This window comes from Thalassophryne amazonica, chromosome 16 (genome assembly GCF_902500255.1).
Source record: "Thalassophryne amazonica chromosome 16, fThaAma1.1, whole genome shotgun sequence".
NCBI classification, from domain to species: domain Eukaryota; kingdom Metazoa; phylum Chordata; class Actinopteri; order Batrachoidiformes; family Batrachoididae; genus Thalassophryne; species Thalassophryne amazonica.
In genome coordinates this window covers 44,532,141-44,547,889 of record NC_047118.1, presented here as the reverse complement: position 1 = coordinate 44,547,889, position 15,749 = coordinate 44,532,141, and the positions used below count along the sequence as shown (strand labels likewise).

General features: G+C 39.6%; 1 protein-coding gene across 2 annotated transcripts in view; it reads left to right on the top strand.

Annotated features, from left to right (window-relative positions):
• The window catches only part of rangap1a (RAN GTPase activating protein 1a), a 37,462-nt gene extending 22,754 nt beyond the window's left edge, over positions 1-14,708 (top strand). Inside the window, exons 9-16 of one of the 2 annotated variants that reach the window (XM_034189407.1) lie at positions 1,790-1,889; positions 2,092-2,176; positions 3,718-3,910; positions 4,774-4,890; positions 6,574-6,679; positions 8,076-8,164; positions 8,405-8,526; positions 14,020-14,708. In XM_034189407.1, the coding sequence (XP_034045298.1) occupies positions 1,790-1,889; positions 2,092-2,176; positions 3,718-3,910; positions 4,774-4,890; positions 6,574-6,679; positions 8,076-8,164; positions 8,405-8,526; positions 14,020-14,101 (894 nt within the window). In that variant the 3' untranslated portion in view covers positions 14,102-14,708. Of the gene's footprint in view, positions 1-1,789; positions 1,890-2,091; positions 2,177-3,717; positions 3,911-4,773; positions 4,891-6,573; positions 6,680-8,075; positions 8,165-8,404; positions 8,570-14,019 lie in introns of both variants that reach the window. The other variant, XM_034189408.1, reaches the window with a different exon arrangement.
• Positions 14,709-15,749: the final 1,041 nt, after the last annotated feature.

The window sequence follows — 15,749 nt, the reverse complement described above, 5'->3', positions numbered from 1 at the left end:
ACACATGGGTTAAAATCAAGCAACAGGAGGTCGAGGACTTTACAGAACACATCAATTCGGTGGACTCCAATATCAAGTTCACACGTGAGGATGCCAGAAACAACCATTTAGCCTTCTTGGACTGTGATGTTACGATTGGAGAGAACAGGCAGCTCCAGACAGAGGTTTACAGAAAACCCACTCACACTGACCAATATCTGCTCTTTGGCTCAAACCACCCTCTTGAACACAAGGTCGGGGTGATCAGGACTCTTCAACACAGAGCCCTACAGGTGCCCACAACTGCAGAGGGAAGGGCTAAAGAGCAACAACTTGTACGGAAAGCCCTCACAGTATGTGGGTACCCACGTTGGTCCCTGGACAAAGTGCAGAAGTCCCAGAAAACAAAGAGACCAGATAGACAGGAGACTGAGACAAGAAGAAGAGTGTCTCTCCCTTATTTAGCAGGAGTAGGGGAAAAACTACAGAGGATCTCCAGACAGCACAAAATCCCAGTTTAGTTTAAACCAGTCAACACCTTGAGACAGAAATTAGTTCACCCTAAGGACAGGATCCCTAGTTACAAACAGAGCAATGTAGTGTATCATATCAGATGTCAGGAAAACTGTAATGAACACTACATAGGTGAGACGAAGCAACTTTTACACAAGAGGCTATACCAGCACCGCAGAGAGGTCGCCACTGGACCTCAGTCTGCAGTTCATCTCCACCTGAAAGACACTAACCACACGTTTGAGGACAAGGAAGTTAAAATCTTAGCCAGAGAGAAGAAATGGTTTGAGAGAGGTGTCAAGGAAGCATTCTTTGTAAAACAGTTGAAACCCAGCCTTAACCACGGCGCGGGTCTCAGACATGCTTTGTCCCCTGTTTACAATGTGGTACTCAGGTCAAAGCAGTTTCAGTCTTTTATTCATGGTAATGAGTCATTCACGTCATCAGGAGAGAGTCGTTAAGGGAGCCATCAGGGGAGGCTTCCGTCCTGTCATTAGGAGAGTGCTAACTAGAGCACAATAGGTGCTAATTAGAGCTATTGTTAGTCACTAGCCTATAGCAGTCAGCCTCTCGGTAGGTGGGGTCTGGTTAGGTTAAAAAACTCCAGCTTTTGTTGGCTTCTGGTTTATTCTTCTCTACAAGAGTCAAGACAGAAATCAGACTACCAGAGCAAGAATTTTAGCTGAGGAAGCTTCTGTGATTTGAAGCGAAACGTCCTCACGTCAAGCAACCCAGTCCAGTCGAAGATTCAAGCTTCTCTACTATGGAAACCACCTGGACAACTGAGAGCCTACACAGAAATACTTTGAGTTGCCTAGCTAATAGGTGTATTTAATGACAACCACATAATTCCAGCCAAATTAAATCCAAATGAGCTTTGTTTCCAAGCCACACTCTATAGTTCCACCTCTGTAGGAATGCTTTGGGTTTAGCTGAATGAGAAGAAAGCCTCTAAATGTAAATAAACCATTAACTGTTTAGTGGAGTTTTTGCTAACAGAGTCAGAGTCCATTCTATTTCTTGCTTATTTGGGGTATTTTAATATTTCTTTCACATTCCTGTCTGTGTCCTTAAGAATTAAAAGTTTATGACTCTTCGAAAGGGCCTCCTTCATTATTAGTTTACTTTTTTAATGAGTGTAATGTAGTTTATCAAAATTATTTCTGGGACAACATACCTTTCATCAAAACCATTTGTGACAGGCCTGATTAGTGGTTAACTGTGGAATTTCTTGCTTTATCATGTTTTAAACTTTTGGGGGGGTGTTCTCCTTTGTAATTGTCCCTTTGTGTGACAGGAGCTGAATCTGTCATTTTGTGAGATTACAGAGGAAGCTGCTCTGGCAGTGGCACAAGCAGTGAAGGACAAGGACCAGCTCGAGAGACTGGACTTAAATGGTACAAGCACATCAAAACATATCTTTGCTGTAGGTTGGAAAGCAACATGAATGACCAAAACTAATTTTCCTTCCCTAATAACATGGACCAGTCTGTAATTTTTCTCAAGCAACTTCTTGCTTTTCAAGTTACTTCTACTTTGTGTCTTATCTATGAATATGCTCAAAAGTAATTTCTGTCTCCATTACATAAAATTGTGCAGGTAACAATCTTGGAGATGAAGGCTGCAATGCTTTGAAAAAAGCCATGGACAGCATGAACATGGGTGAGATTCTAGGATCACTCAGGTAATCATTTTGTGAACATTTTTAAGCGACTGAGGTTGTATAAACTGAGGCTGTAATGATGCATTGTGAATTGATTCAAAATTTATATAAATGTGTGAAGATTCAAATAGCTTGATGAAAAATTAATTGTAATGCTCTTCCTCTCTGACTTTCACACACACCAGAGACTAGGGATGGGTATCGATAAGATTTTATCGATAGGCAACACGTTTTATCGTAGGCTTTACAGGTTTTCTATGTCAGCGGGTCAAAAAGCTTTTTCTTATCATGCACCCGCTCTGTGGAATGGTCTTCCTGTGACCGTGAGGCAGTCGGAGTCCGTGGACATTTTTAAGTCAAGACTTAAAGCCTATTTTTATTCCCTTTCTTATGAATAGTTTTTATTTTTTATCTGTTTTATTATTTTACTTCTGTTTTTAATTATGTATTTGAATTTTTTATTTTTATTTGTTTATTTTAATTTTTATGTTGAACTGTTCTATCTGAGGCGCCTTGAGATGGCTTTTGTTGTGATTTGGCGCTTTATAAGCAGATTAAATTGAATTTAAATTGAACAACATTTTATTGAGTCTTAAAGTAAATAAATATGAAATTGGTCAATGGATCCTTAAACTTTGGACATAATAAACTCTACATGGTGGATCCTTGATCTCTGGACATAAATAGAAATAAACAAAATCTGTAGTTTTTGTTAAAAGCATTTCCTTCCAGTCATTACTGGCATGAATGTCATGCCGTACCTCTGAGCTGAGCTCTTGCAGCCGGCTGTGCTGCACGTCAGCATCAATTTAATTCATAAAGAACGCAGGACGTCTCATTTTGGGAGGGGAAGTAGAGAAGCTTGAATCTTCGATTGGACTGGATTGCTTGACGCGAGGACATTTTGATATCACAGGAGTGACTTCAGGCCAACTCTGTGAATGTCCTTGAGTGGCTCAGCCAAAGCCCAGACCTGAATCCAATTAAACATCTCTGGAGAGATCTGAAAATGGCTGTGCACCGACACTCCCTATCCAAAGAGGAATGGCCAGAACTGCCCAAAGATAAGCTTCTGGCATCATATTCAACATTTGAGGCTATAATTGCTGCCAAAGGTGCATCAATAAAGTATTGAGTCTGAGTCTGGTCTGCTTGTGGTTTCTTCCTCAATATCTCAGAAGGAGCTTTTCCTTACCACTGTCATCTGTGTGTTTGCTCTAGGGGTTGTTAAGGTTAGACCTTACTCGTGTTAAACGACTTGAGGCAGCTTTGTTGTGATTTGCCGCTATATAAAATGAAATGAATTGTGAAATTATGGAGCAAAGGGCGGGGGGACAGAGTTTATTCATTTTGGAATACAGCTGTAACATAACAAAACATGGAAACAGTGAATACTTTCCAGCTGTACTGTAACTTCATGGGTATTCCCTAAGGCTTAGGATTCAGTGGGCTGAATTTATTCAACTTCTATTCCCGGGTCAATGTTATCAAATTTAATTGGTATTTTTTTATTTTTTCCATCCCAAACCCTCACTGACAAACTTTGTTCTGATTTCATTCAGTGAAGACGAGGGTGAGCCTGAAGATGACGATGAGGATGCTGATGATGATGTTGTCGAGGATGATGATGAAGAAGAGGAAGAGGACTATAATGAGGAGGAGGGGGAGGAGGAGGAAGAGGATGACGAGGAGGAAGATGATGAAGAAGAGTTGGAGGAAGTGGAAGAGGAGGAAGAGGAAAATATTAGGAACAAGGTCAGATAAATGTGGTGCTGTAATCTGATAACTCATAACGCTGTACAAGAGCCTGTCAGCGCTCAAGTATCAGTGATCACGTAAAATATGTATTTAGAGACTCCAAATAATTTAACATTTCTGTTTCTATTTATCTTGAGTAGTGTAATATATTTAATGCACATAATGCCCGCCGCTTATTTAAGGCAGGCATTTATTTATTTTTCTGAACATGCTACTCATTTTGTCATTAAATGAGGCAGGTCCTGAGTCAGGATTCCCCGTAGATTGTTCTGTGCCGCCTGACTGTAACTTTTCCATTACATACATATTATGGATTTTGTCCGTTTCATACATATAACAGATTTAGGTTATAACGGACAAAGTTTGCTGGTCCACTTGAATCCATTATATGTACTTTTACTGTATTACAGCTTGTAGTCTTGACACATTTTCCATCAGTCTGAGGCAGGTGTTTCCATCTGTCAGACTGTTGACAGAAAAAACAACAACAATACAAACAAAATATAAATACATTATTTATCCATCTGGAGTCTGTCTCCTTTTTGAATCTGGCCTTTCAGCTGTTCCTGTTATCTGGTTTCCTGCTGTTTCACCACTTTCCTGAGCTTCAGGCTTTTTCTGGTAGCTTTTCTCTTTAGCCTGCTCTACTTTTAACGCTGCCCGCTCTTTCTACAAGGTCTTCTTCAGAGCTTTCAGCTCCTCCTTCAGCTGTTCTTGATCTTCTTTCACCTTGAGGACCTCCTCCAGATGAGCCTGTGCCAGGTCAATGCCACAGCCTGTGGTTACTCACTAGATCAAGATGATGCTCATGCATCTCTTCTCCACCCCCCACCCCCTGTCTCTCACCTCCCATTTTACAGTTGTCCACCCCTGTATCACCTCCTCGGCCTCCAGATGTCTCCTCTTTCCTGAGCTTCCCGTCTCCAGACAAATTGCTCAAATTGGGAGCCAAGAGATCCTTGCTGATTGAGCAACAGGTAAATATGCTGAAGCAGGTGTGCCAGCTTCAGTTTAAGATAAGTCCAACTAGGCCTGTCAAAATAACACATTTTGCTGGACGATAAATTGCCTCAGAAAATACCACAATAAACAATACTCTCACAATATTATCATCTAGTTTATTTTCAGATCATTTTATGCCATTGATATAAAAAATATATAAATATATCCTTTCGAGAGCAATGAACTTTTAATTCTCAAGAATATTTAACATTGGAATTGAAATGTAAAAATAATAACTAAAATATATTAATTAATAATAAAATGTTCTAAATCAATGGTTTGGATTTCAAAAGGGTGGTATGGGCTAATGTCTCCTCATTGCCAGAAGAACAAAGTGCCAGATGTGAATATATCACAGATCTGATTATCAGATGTGATCACATCTGTGATATTTCTCATCTGTGTACAAAGCTGCAAATAACAGCTAATATGAGGGTTTAAAAAAGCGCAGCAGCCGTTTTAACCCACATGTCAGCTGTTTGTTGCTGCTTTGTATGTGAATGTGGAATGTCTCCGTGACATTGTTTTGTCACAGGCAACTTAATGATATATATTCATAGTTATATACAACACTTATAAGCATTTGTTTTGATTTTAACAGGCTGCATTTATGACCAATGGCTGTGCAGGTGCACTAAACCTTCTCAGGGCTGCTGCTTTTACCGTGACTGCATCAAAATTAACAGTTATCACTTAAAAACAAGTCATCATAACACGACATCACACTTATGTAAACCCTGGAATTAAATCTGTGCCTCAGTTCTTAACATTAGCAGCTGCATTCTATTCAAGCGTGCTCTGGGATGCTTCTTATAGTCATGTCACCGCTGTTGGAAGGAAACACACAAATACTCACGAGAACTTTGTTTTTGGACGTCTCCGTAGCTGTTTGTTGCAAATGCCGTATGCTTTGAAACCGGTCATGGAAGTGCACAAAGTAATCCCGGTGGATCATGGATGACCACTCAGTCTAAATCTTAATTGTTATGATTTCGGTGTGACATGTCCTTTAAAATGGGACCAGATGTCAAGCCTTTTCTTCCACGTTTGCTCCATGTAGTTTTCTGTTGTACCCACATGGTGGCAGCAGTAGTACAGGAAATACAGCTACCGTCCTTGATGGCTACAGTAACATTCTGAATGCAGTTAAATGCTTGTAGATGAAAATGAAGACAAATAATTATTTAAGTTTTTATTCCCCTGGGCTGAAGGCCCAAAGGGGCATTATGTCGTAGCAATTTCTGCCTGTCTGTCCCAAAAAGGGTATAAATGTTCTGATATCAACTCGGAACATTTTTAGGAGGAATTTTGTGAAACTTGGTACAAGTCCTTGTTATAGGTTGGTAATACGCATATTATATTGTTCGAGTTGGTCCCGTTTTACCAGAGTTATGGCCCTTGATTAGCAGTGTGGGAGGCCTGTTGTAGCGCCTCCCACACAGTGAGCAGTAGATGAGGGACAGAAGCAACACAAGTCACTGACATGTTGGTGACTTATGTAAACAAACAATGCATGTAAAGGGCAAGTTATCAAGGCCAACACAATGATCATGTTCATCGAACAATAAGTCAGTGTAGTAGTTATTGCAGCCGCCGAAGTCCAACCGCTTTTATTGCTGACTTGAAGATTTTTTGTTTTTAATCTACACTGTGTTTAGGTGGATGTGTCTGATGCCACAAAGACAGCTGAAGCCTTCCTGAAGATTGCCTCCGTGTACAAAGAGGACAACGCTGATGTAAAGAATGCAGTTTTGGATAGTATCGGTGAGACAAAAGTATTCTAGAACTGTCGTATTTTCTACACTAGAAACAATGTTATAGAAATTATAAGATGTAACCAGCTTTCGAATTACACAGTGGCTTTTGGGGAAGCCCTATTTTCCTGTGAATTCCCACACATGCATGCATGCGCATAAGTAAGTGCACGGCAATGAGGTCAGTAACCCTGTTAAATACTCTGTTACTACTACTAGCAGTTAATACCATTAGTAAGATTTTGTACGGACACAGTAACAACAACCTCATTTAAATCCGCAAACAAGTGAGGAGAGGCTTCGTTCATGTAACTTGTTGCAATACTTGTCAGTAATATTCACAGCAAGTTGAGTAGCTCTTTCACCAAATCGCGCCCGCTAAATGATGAGTTTTGTTGGGAAAGTGTAGGTACATGGACCCACAACAGGGGGCGCAAATGAACGGACAATGGAGTAGGTCAAATAACAACACTTTACTGTTGTGAATGTGCACAACAACTACAACAGATTACAACAATAGACAAGAGTCAATTCACAAAGGCGTCGTGTGGGCAGGCTCGAAGATAGGAGACGCCTGTCCAAAGCAGAACCGGAACCACACGATTTCCTCCGCCACCAGACCCCGGGAATACTGGAGCCGCCAAGTCCCGAACTCCCAGGTGGCCACTGCCTCCGCGTGTCGGACCTGGTACTGCTGGCGAGGAACAAAAAAACAATTAAATGTGGGCGCGTTTGCACCCAGCAATCCGCACGGCAGGAAAACTACCTCCACCTCTCGTTGGAAAAAGAGTCTGCTATCACTCACAAAAATCACAAAAGGTTACTGTCAAGCAGTCAGCTGAGAATATTACCTTCCAGGTAGAACGATATCTCGGCAAAGAGGTGGAGATGACGTCTTGCTGATATACCGATGCTGATCAGATGAGTGGTGACAGCTGTCATAGGTGATGAGTGTCAGCTGTCACCCCAGCTGCTCCTGTGAGGCGGCAGCGCCCTCTGGTTCCTGGAGCCCGCACTCCAGGCAGGGTGCCCTCTGGTGGTGGTGGGCCAGCAGTACCTCCTCTTCAGCGGCCCACACAACAAGTTTATGTGGTTCTGTAAATCTAGTGGGGAGCTGCACAGTGAAGCACTTTTTGGTGGAGACCAGTGTTTTAAAAAATGAAATGTAATAAGAGAATAAATACAAACTTCAGTGTGTACCCCCCCCCCCCCCCCCCCAAAAAAAAAACCCTGTAACACAGCTTTTCAGGGGAGCCAAGTTCCCCTTAGCTCCCCCGCAAGTCGAACTATGGATGTAATAATGTACAGTTACGTGGGAATAACAGTCAGCACTGTGATAAATGTTTTGAGGGAAAACACTTCAGTGCTTTTGTGTTAATGATGGAGGAAATGTTTTTGATAAACAGATGCCCTTTTGAAGAAAGCTTTTGCTACTCCTGGGTTCCAAGGTTATGGTTTTGTATCATCGCTGTTGGTGTTGCTCGGACTTATCAAGGTACGTTTGATGAAGATAAAAATGAATATACTAAATGTTTTAGTTCATTCAGATGTATAATATTGGAATGTGCATTTTATCTTGTTGGCATCTAATATCACATTTGTTTCTACCTGTATCTCACTGTTTGTTTGGGGTTTTTTGTTTATTTGTTGTTGTTTTTTTTTTTTTTATGCTTGTGAACATTTCTTACTCCTTGCTTTCTTTGTCCTTCTGTCCCACTTCCACGTCTGTCCTCAGAGTGAGGACAAGGTGAAGCCTGTGCTCATGGTTCCTGGACACCTCCAGGCTTTGGAGCACGTTGTTCGACAGCAGTACTTCCCCAAGGACAACGTTGCCATCCTGGAGGCTTTCATGTCCCGGTAAGGACGTGACAGAATGAGCCAATCAGCAGGCAGCTCCCAGGTACAAAATGCACTGATTAAAGCACATCAACATGACTGCCTGTCCACTTGGTGCTTGTAGAGACGGTGGGGTGCACATGATCCTGCTCACACACTGATCACCTGTGGTGGTTCTTTTGTTTTTTTTTTTTTGTTTTTTTTTTTATCATAAAGTGTGTTAGAATAGCTGAGGTGTCATGCTATTAAATTTTCCACAAAATCGACAAATTAATTTTGAAATCTAGTTATTATAAAATACATTTACAGGGACTAAAGTTCTCCGTTGCTATGACCGACTTCCATCAATTGGGCTGCCAAAAGGCAGGGTTCAGGCTGATGCCATCCTGATGCAAGAGATCAAAGCTGGACACAAGATGTAAAATTTACCACATCCCTCGGATGCAGCGTCCGCAGGACACATGCACATCGCATTCAAAACATTCAAAAATCGATTTTTAGAATAATGTCTCTGTTTTTTGTTTTTTCTCTCCTCGCAGTGGGTCTCTGTGTCCTGACTGCATTCTACAGGAGGAGGAGGAGAGGGATTGGGGTGTGTGTGTTGGAGTGTAGATGTCTCACAGCGCAGTGACAACACAGCGAGCAAAGAGCAGCATTTTGCAAACATATTTTTAAGCTTTTTTTTTTTTTCTTGCAAAGTCTGCTCTGTCTCTGAGTGTCCTCCCTGTTGTTAACTAAAAACACAACTGCAGACCTGTGACGCATAACAAACACTAACACCCCTATTCCACAGGACTCCGTTCTATTACAATCCCCCACAATCCAGAAAATATACATCAACAGGATGAAACTGCTTACTCCGGCTTGCCTCCTATCAAACTGGCTAATAAAGTGCAGACCTGGCAACTGGCTGTCTTATAAAGCACAGACCTGGCAACTCACTCAAAAACAAATTAAAGCTGCACCCAGCTGCGTTGTCAGCCAGAACTGTCACAAACGCTGCTTTTGCTTCAAATTTTCACCCCAAACACAGTTAAACAAGTATCAAGCTGTACTTACTAGGAGTCCCCCATTTAAAGATGTTTGAACAACATGAATGATTGATGCTGTTAAGACTAGGGATGGGTATTGATAAGATTTTATCTATTGATGCCATTATCGATCCGATTCCTTATCGATTCCCTTATCGATACCTCATGAATTTTGTACTAAAAGTAGGCTTTACAGGTTTTCTATGTATTTCATTGAGTCTTAAAGTAAATAAATATGAAATTGGTCACTGTATCCTTGATCTCTGGACATAAATAAAAGTAAACAAAACGGTGTTTCATTTTGAAGTTACTAATTCAGACTGGATTCTATCGTTCTAACTTGACTCGTCAGAGCCGCGCAGCGTTTGGAGCTGTGTGAACAGAACGGAGGACGATTCTCATTTCTTTCTTGCAACAAGACAGGAGTCCCAGTTAGTAACTTTAATCTGCACAAAAGTGACTCACAATTGACATATTCAGGGATGAAAGTGGTGAAAAACAAAAAAAGCTGAAACCCAAAATTACCCCCCAACACCACCTGCACGAAAATGTTTGAATTCTAGAACCTCTGAAATGCAGTCTGGGACTATTCCAGACAATAAACTGCAGTGAGTGCAGCATCCATTTAGTGAGGGGGGGGGGGAAAAAAAAAACTTATTCAAATTCATTCCAGTAGTATTCTGCTCTTACTAGGATGCAGCAGTTTTCTAGCTTGGCAGATAGTTCTGGAGGAAATCACTGAAGAAATTAACACATTGAAAATATGGTTTGACCAAAACAAATTGTCATTAAACTTAAATAAAACAGGGATGAAATGGAGGTGTAAGAGTCACTAGGTGTTCACAGGAAACAAAATTTCTGTATGTATGTATGTATTTATTTATGTATGTTCATTGTTAGTTGGTTTTATATTTTCTGTTGTGTTTCTATTCAGGTTCTTTTTTGTCTCTTTCTCTAGAATTGTATATAATAACTAATCATTAGATTATTAATATATAAACAAAAATAAATTTAAAAAATTACAATTACAATTTGTAATACATTTGACTCTTTTACGACAACAAACGCTTATTATACAGAAAACAAATGCACCCAAACGTGATGACAGATGCAACCGCTTAATGCTAAATTTAACATTGAAAATGCCATAGATTGCTAACGCGGTAGCATCGCTCCCGTTTTTGTTATAAAATACATCTATCAACTGTTTCAGAAGACCATAACAGGTCGGTTTAACATAAAAAAAAAGGTAAATAATACTCAGACCTATGCTCTTTAAGGTTTTAGCGGGGGAAAATTAAGATACAGTGAAAGAAAAAAATGAATAAACGAAGCAATAGATCGAAGCACTGCTTCAATCTGCGAACCACTACTTCGATTGGTTCAAGGTTCAAAGCAAAGCCACGCTGCAGAAAAGTTTATTACGGACCCGCTGCAGGGTCTTTAATCAATGAAGAGAATTTATCATTTTCCTGACAAACACCCCCAAAAACAACGGCCACTCTGAAGGACCAGTAACGGAATTGTTAAGCAAAAAGCTTATTGATGTCGGTGGATCGAATAATTTCTTAACGATACCCAAAAGGAACCGGTTCTCGATACCCGTCCCTATTTAAGACTATGAAAACCCGGAAGTAACAGAATGATGCCGATTTGGTGAATCAAGATGAAATTTTTTGACCAGCTCGAAAATTTCATGACAATTTCAAAACTGGTGCCGTTGATGGCCATGACTACTACGCAGTGGTGGGAACAGCTAACCAAAAAGTTAGCTTTAATAGCCATTAATCATATAACTGAAAAGTTATATTTTACGACAATAAACTGCTAAAAAATGTATCTTTATTACAGATAACCGATAACAGTAAAACACAGTATTAGAAGTCACAGTTTATCTCTGTATTAGATACACCATCATTTACGAGCTAAAAGCTGCCGCTCTTTTTGCATGCTTTGAATTCTGTGGCTTAAACAATCGAAATACATCCATTAATGCATTGATTGGCAGAGTAAAATACACGTAGTAAATATAAATTCTTATGTGTTTCAGTGGGATTCATCTGAATAAATAATCCACATAGTCCTTTTTTAAAATCCAAACTGTGTCTAAACGTCTGCATTGTCAGACTGGCCATGACACCACTGTTATTATAGAATAGTGGCATATTGGTTAGCATACTTGAGGTGACATGCTTCGCAGCAGTTGGGCACCAGCTTTGAGTCTAGGTGGGTCCTTTCTAGGGGTGAATTGATATGCTACCACCATATCCTGATAGGCCTATCATAATTTGATATCACAACGTATAATTACATTGCTGTTCACACTATGTAGAATGTGGTGAATGTGTAACAAAACAAATTATTCTAGTATAACTTGTAATCGGCTACACCGTGAGAGCTCCTCTCCCCCACAGAGTCTTGGCGATTAAATTACAGCCACAAAGAAATAAAATAATGTTAAAATTAGTCTGTGTTTTTGTTTTGTTTTGTTTTTTTGTCGAGTGGACAAGTCACTGTAACATCCAAAGTGAACCTGAATTACGCTACCCACAATGCTCCCTGCGTCGACTGGCCAATCACGTTTTGCACTTAATGATGATGTCATCAGCAAGTGAAAGGCAGCCAGTCTGCTCAGTGGCTACAAACACAAAACAAACAGACTTAAATGTTTGATTTTAGGGTTTACAAACGTTTTTGACCGTTAAACTTTACCAGCAAAGAAAATGTTATTGGACTGAAAGTTATCGGAACTAAATTTATTGGAAGATAATTGGTCCAATGATGGTTTTAAAACTTATCTGAAAAGCTAATCCGATAGCAAAAACATTAGCTTTGATAATTATCTGCTATCGGATTAGCTGAACTGTGCCCACCACTGCTACTACATATACCAAGTCTGTTCAAGATTGGCAAAGATGGATCAACACATTACTATGATGCTTCAAAACATGCCCCGAATTGCAATTTGGGATGAAACGGGAAGGAATAGGGGTATAACACTTCCCCCCCCCCCCCCCCCCCCACCAAAATATGCCTTAAATTGCTTTCTGAAGAAGGCATGACGTAAAATGCAAGTAATGCAATAAAGACATGCACATCCAATACACATAAAAAGGCGTGCAGGACCATGACAAATTGTACCAAAGATAGAGACCGAATGATCCGCGCAGCCACAGCTCTTTATTTAGCAAAACATAACGTTTCGGGCGACCTGCCCTTCCTCAGACCATGTTTATCATTCGGTCTCTATCTACGAAGTAAAATGCACTCATAAAATCATCTTACCTCTCAATGAGGTTGTGCTTTCCACATAAATACACAAATTCTTGATTGTTCCTACTTGGAGAGTAAACCAGGGCTAAATCCAGACAGAAGGAGGGTGTTGGGGGATGTGCCCTTCACAACACTCCTTGATTAAAGGTCCACTTTTAACATATTTTTCATACTGCTGCTACTTATAATTTTAACAACTAAGTTTTACTCTAGTTTTAACTATAGTTCTTGACTAAGTTTAATTGATGAGCCATATAAAATAAGTTTACTTCATTTAACTTTTCTGCATAACTAAAGTGGGATGTGAAGCAATACCTTTTTTATGTAATGTCTTATGCTTGACATTACTGGGTCTGTTTGGGGTTCCAGCTTTAAAATCAGGTCAGTTTGGATGAAGGAAGTAAAAATATGACAATGATTACGGCTCTTGGGGTTAGTAAGCTTATCAAACAAACATGTAGGTTGTGATATCAATTTTAGTTTAAGGCAAAGAAAAGGTGAAAATGTGCAAAAGAAAATACAACACTTAAGCAGTACAACTAAATTGGTGGTGGGGGTGGAATAGTAATCAGAAAGCCCTCCAGAATCCATTCCTGGACATCAAAAACCCAGTATTATCTGGAGGGCTTGAGCAGCCATCAGACCCCCCCTGTCATCAAGAGTCCACTACCACCCCCACCCCCCGGTTCAGATCCTGGCTACAGGCCTGAGATTTTAATTGGTACTGAATGAAGGTAAAAGCATTTAAATAATGTGCAGGTTAAAGTCTTTCTATATGCTGCATTAAAAAAGAGCAGCGACAGTTAGTGAATAAAATATAATCTTGTTCAACAAGAGAACAATTTGCTGTTTTCTAAGCTGTCTCCACCTTGTTTTACCTTAAATCAATAGGAAGCAATCACAAAAGGGTTTCTGTAAAAAGGTAGTTGAACAGTATGATTTGGTCATCAAAAAAAAAAATTTCATATACATATATATATATATTTTTTATTTTTTTTTATTTTTTTCTTTAATCCCTGCATTTACTTAGTGGTATATTGTAAAGTTACTGCTTTTTACTATGGTATTTTTGAGGGGATTTCTTTGAGTGACTTCACCTGTGATACCAAATGACATGAATTTTTTATTTAATTTTATTTATCACATACCATAATCTTTGGCATTGGTGGTGTTTATGCATAAATTTTGACAAGCTTGTCTGGTTTTCCAGGAACAACAATGCTCTGGAGTTATGTGGAAAGGCCAGAAACAGGCTCCAGTTCACGCTGCAGACTCTCAGGAGTGAGAGCTGAGGATATGCAATGAATTTAAAACAAACTGAAGCTTTTCCCACAGAACTGGTGAACTTGTGGAAACTAAGAGCTCTGCAGAGGAACCGGTTGCTTTCAAACACATTTCACTGCTGCTGCTTTGCTGGATCTTTGAATTTTGAAGTGGATTCTCTTGTGAGCATGTGCGTGTGGACTGACTGAAGTGCTTCATGTAATCACATGACTACACTGACGCCTCGGACCATCTCTGTAGGCTTTGTCCCCCCGACCGTCTTAAATCTGTTTGTTACTGTTGTCTGACTCCTGATTTTCTGGAGTGCAGAAACCATGAATTAGAGAAGCTCTTGCAGATTGAGGTACATTTCTGTCTTCTGTATCTAGGTTTAATTTGGATTTTCCGATGTTCACAACTGGTTTTATTTTATATTGTTTATTTGCCTCACTAAAAATGTTAAAAAAAAATTGTTGTTCAGATATGGAATTGCTGAAAGCTTATGTGGATTTAATGACTGCAAAGCACAGTGAGGCACACAGGGATAAATTGGGTTCTGCCTTAAATGTAGCACATTTTTCTGAGTTTTGGGTTTGATTTTGACAATAAAGGTAATTTCAGTGTTTGTCTTCTGCAGTCATTGCACTTTCAATACCATATATTAGGATATTGATCATTTATGAAAGATCTGAATGAGTTATGTGTCAGGAAGATGTAATAATCATCATTATTATATGGCTCTTACAAAAGCACATTTATCTGTAAACTCCAACACACGTCACATTAACGTGTTGGTTTACATCATGAATGACTCAACCAATCAGTGTTTAGTGGAGGTACATTTTACCCAGAATCCTTTGCGATCTGTCTATTTGTTACAAAACTTCAGAATTAGTGCATTATTCAACATTAAAAGATATTTTAACTTTGTACAAATTACAGAATTGACATTAATGGAGTTATTCTATCAGTATTCATTTTATTTATACCTCAAATCATAACTCAGCATTGCTTTATTTTCCAAGACCGCCTGACGGCAGTGCTGTGATTGGGTAGAGAGTTGAGCTTCGTGGCTTCTTTCAGCTTGCTTCTGTGCTGGAAGCCATGTAGTAAACAAGTGCTTCCAGCAGGGGGCAAGATGTTCAAAGACAGAAGTGTGGGCTCATTGTTTAGGTCTGTTGTCGCTTTTGATGCTACCAGAAGCGATCGTGGTGTTAAAACTCAAATTCATTAATTGTTAGTAGTTCCAAATGTACCAGAGACAATACTGGAATTTATCAGTTATTTGTAACTTCCGATACATTTTTGGGTGGTTTATCGTTTTATCTTTATCAAAAATAACTTCAGTTATCTGATTCTGTTATCAAAGTTAATTTTTTGGTTATCTGTGCCCACCACTGTGTAGTTTCTTTTGCAGTGATTTTTTTTTTTTTAGTGTTTACTGTTGCTTTCACATGCGTTATCTGTCATCATGGAGGAGTGAAAATTTCAGGAATATGATGGTCCCACAGCTGAAAAAATTTCATGCTGTAAGTGGTGTTCCCTGCAGTGGAAAACTATGCCAGGAATTGGCAATTCTGATGGAGAAAACTATACAAATTTATCCGATTTTGGAGAACTATGACTAGTAAGAGTGGTGGGTGGGTGAAGGCTGAAAGTGGGGGCAAATCAAATAAA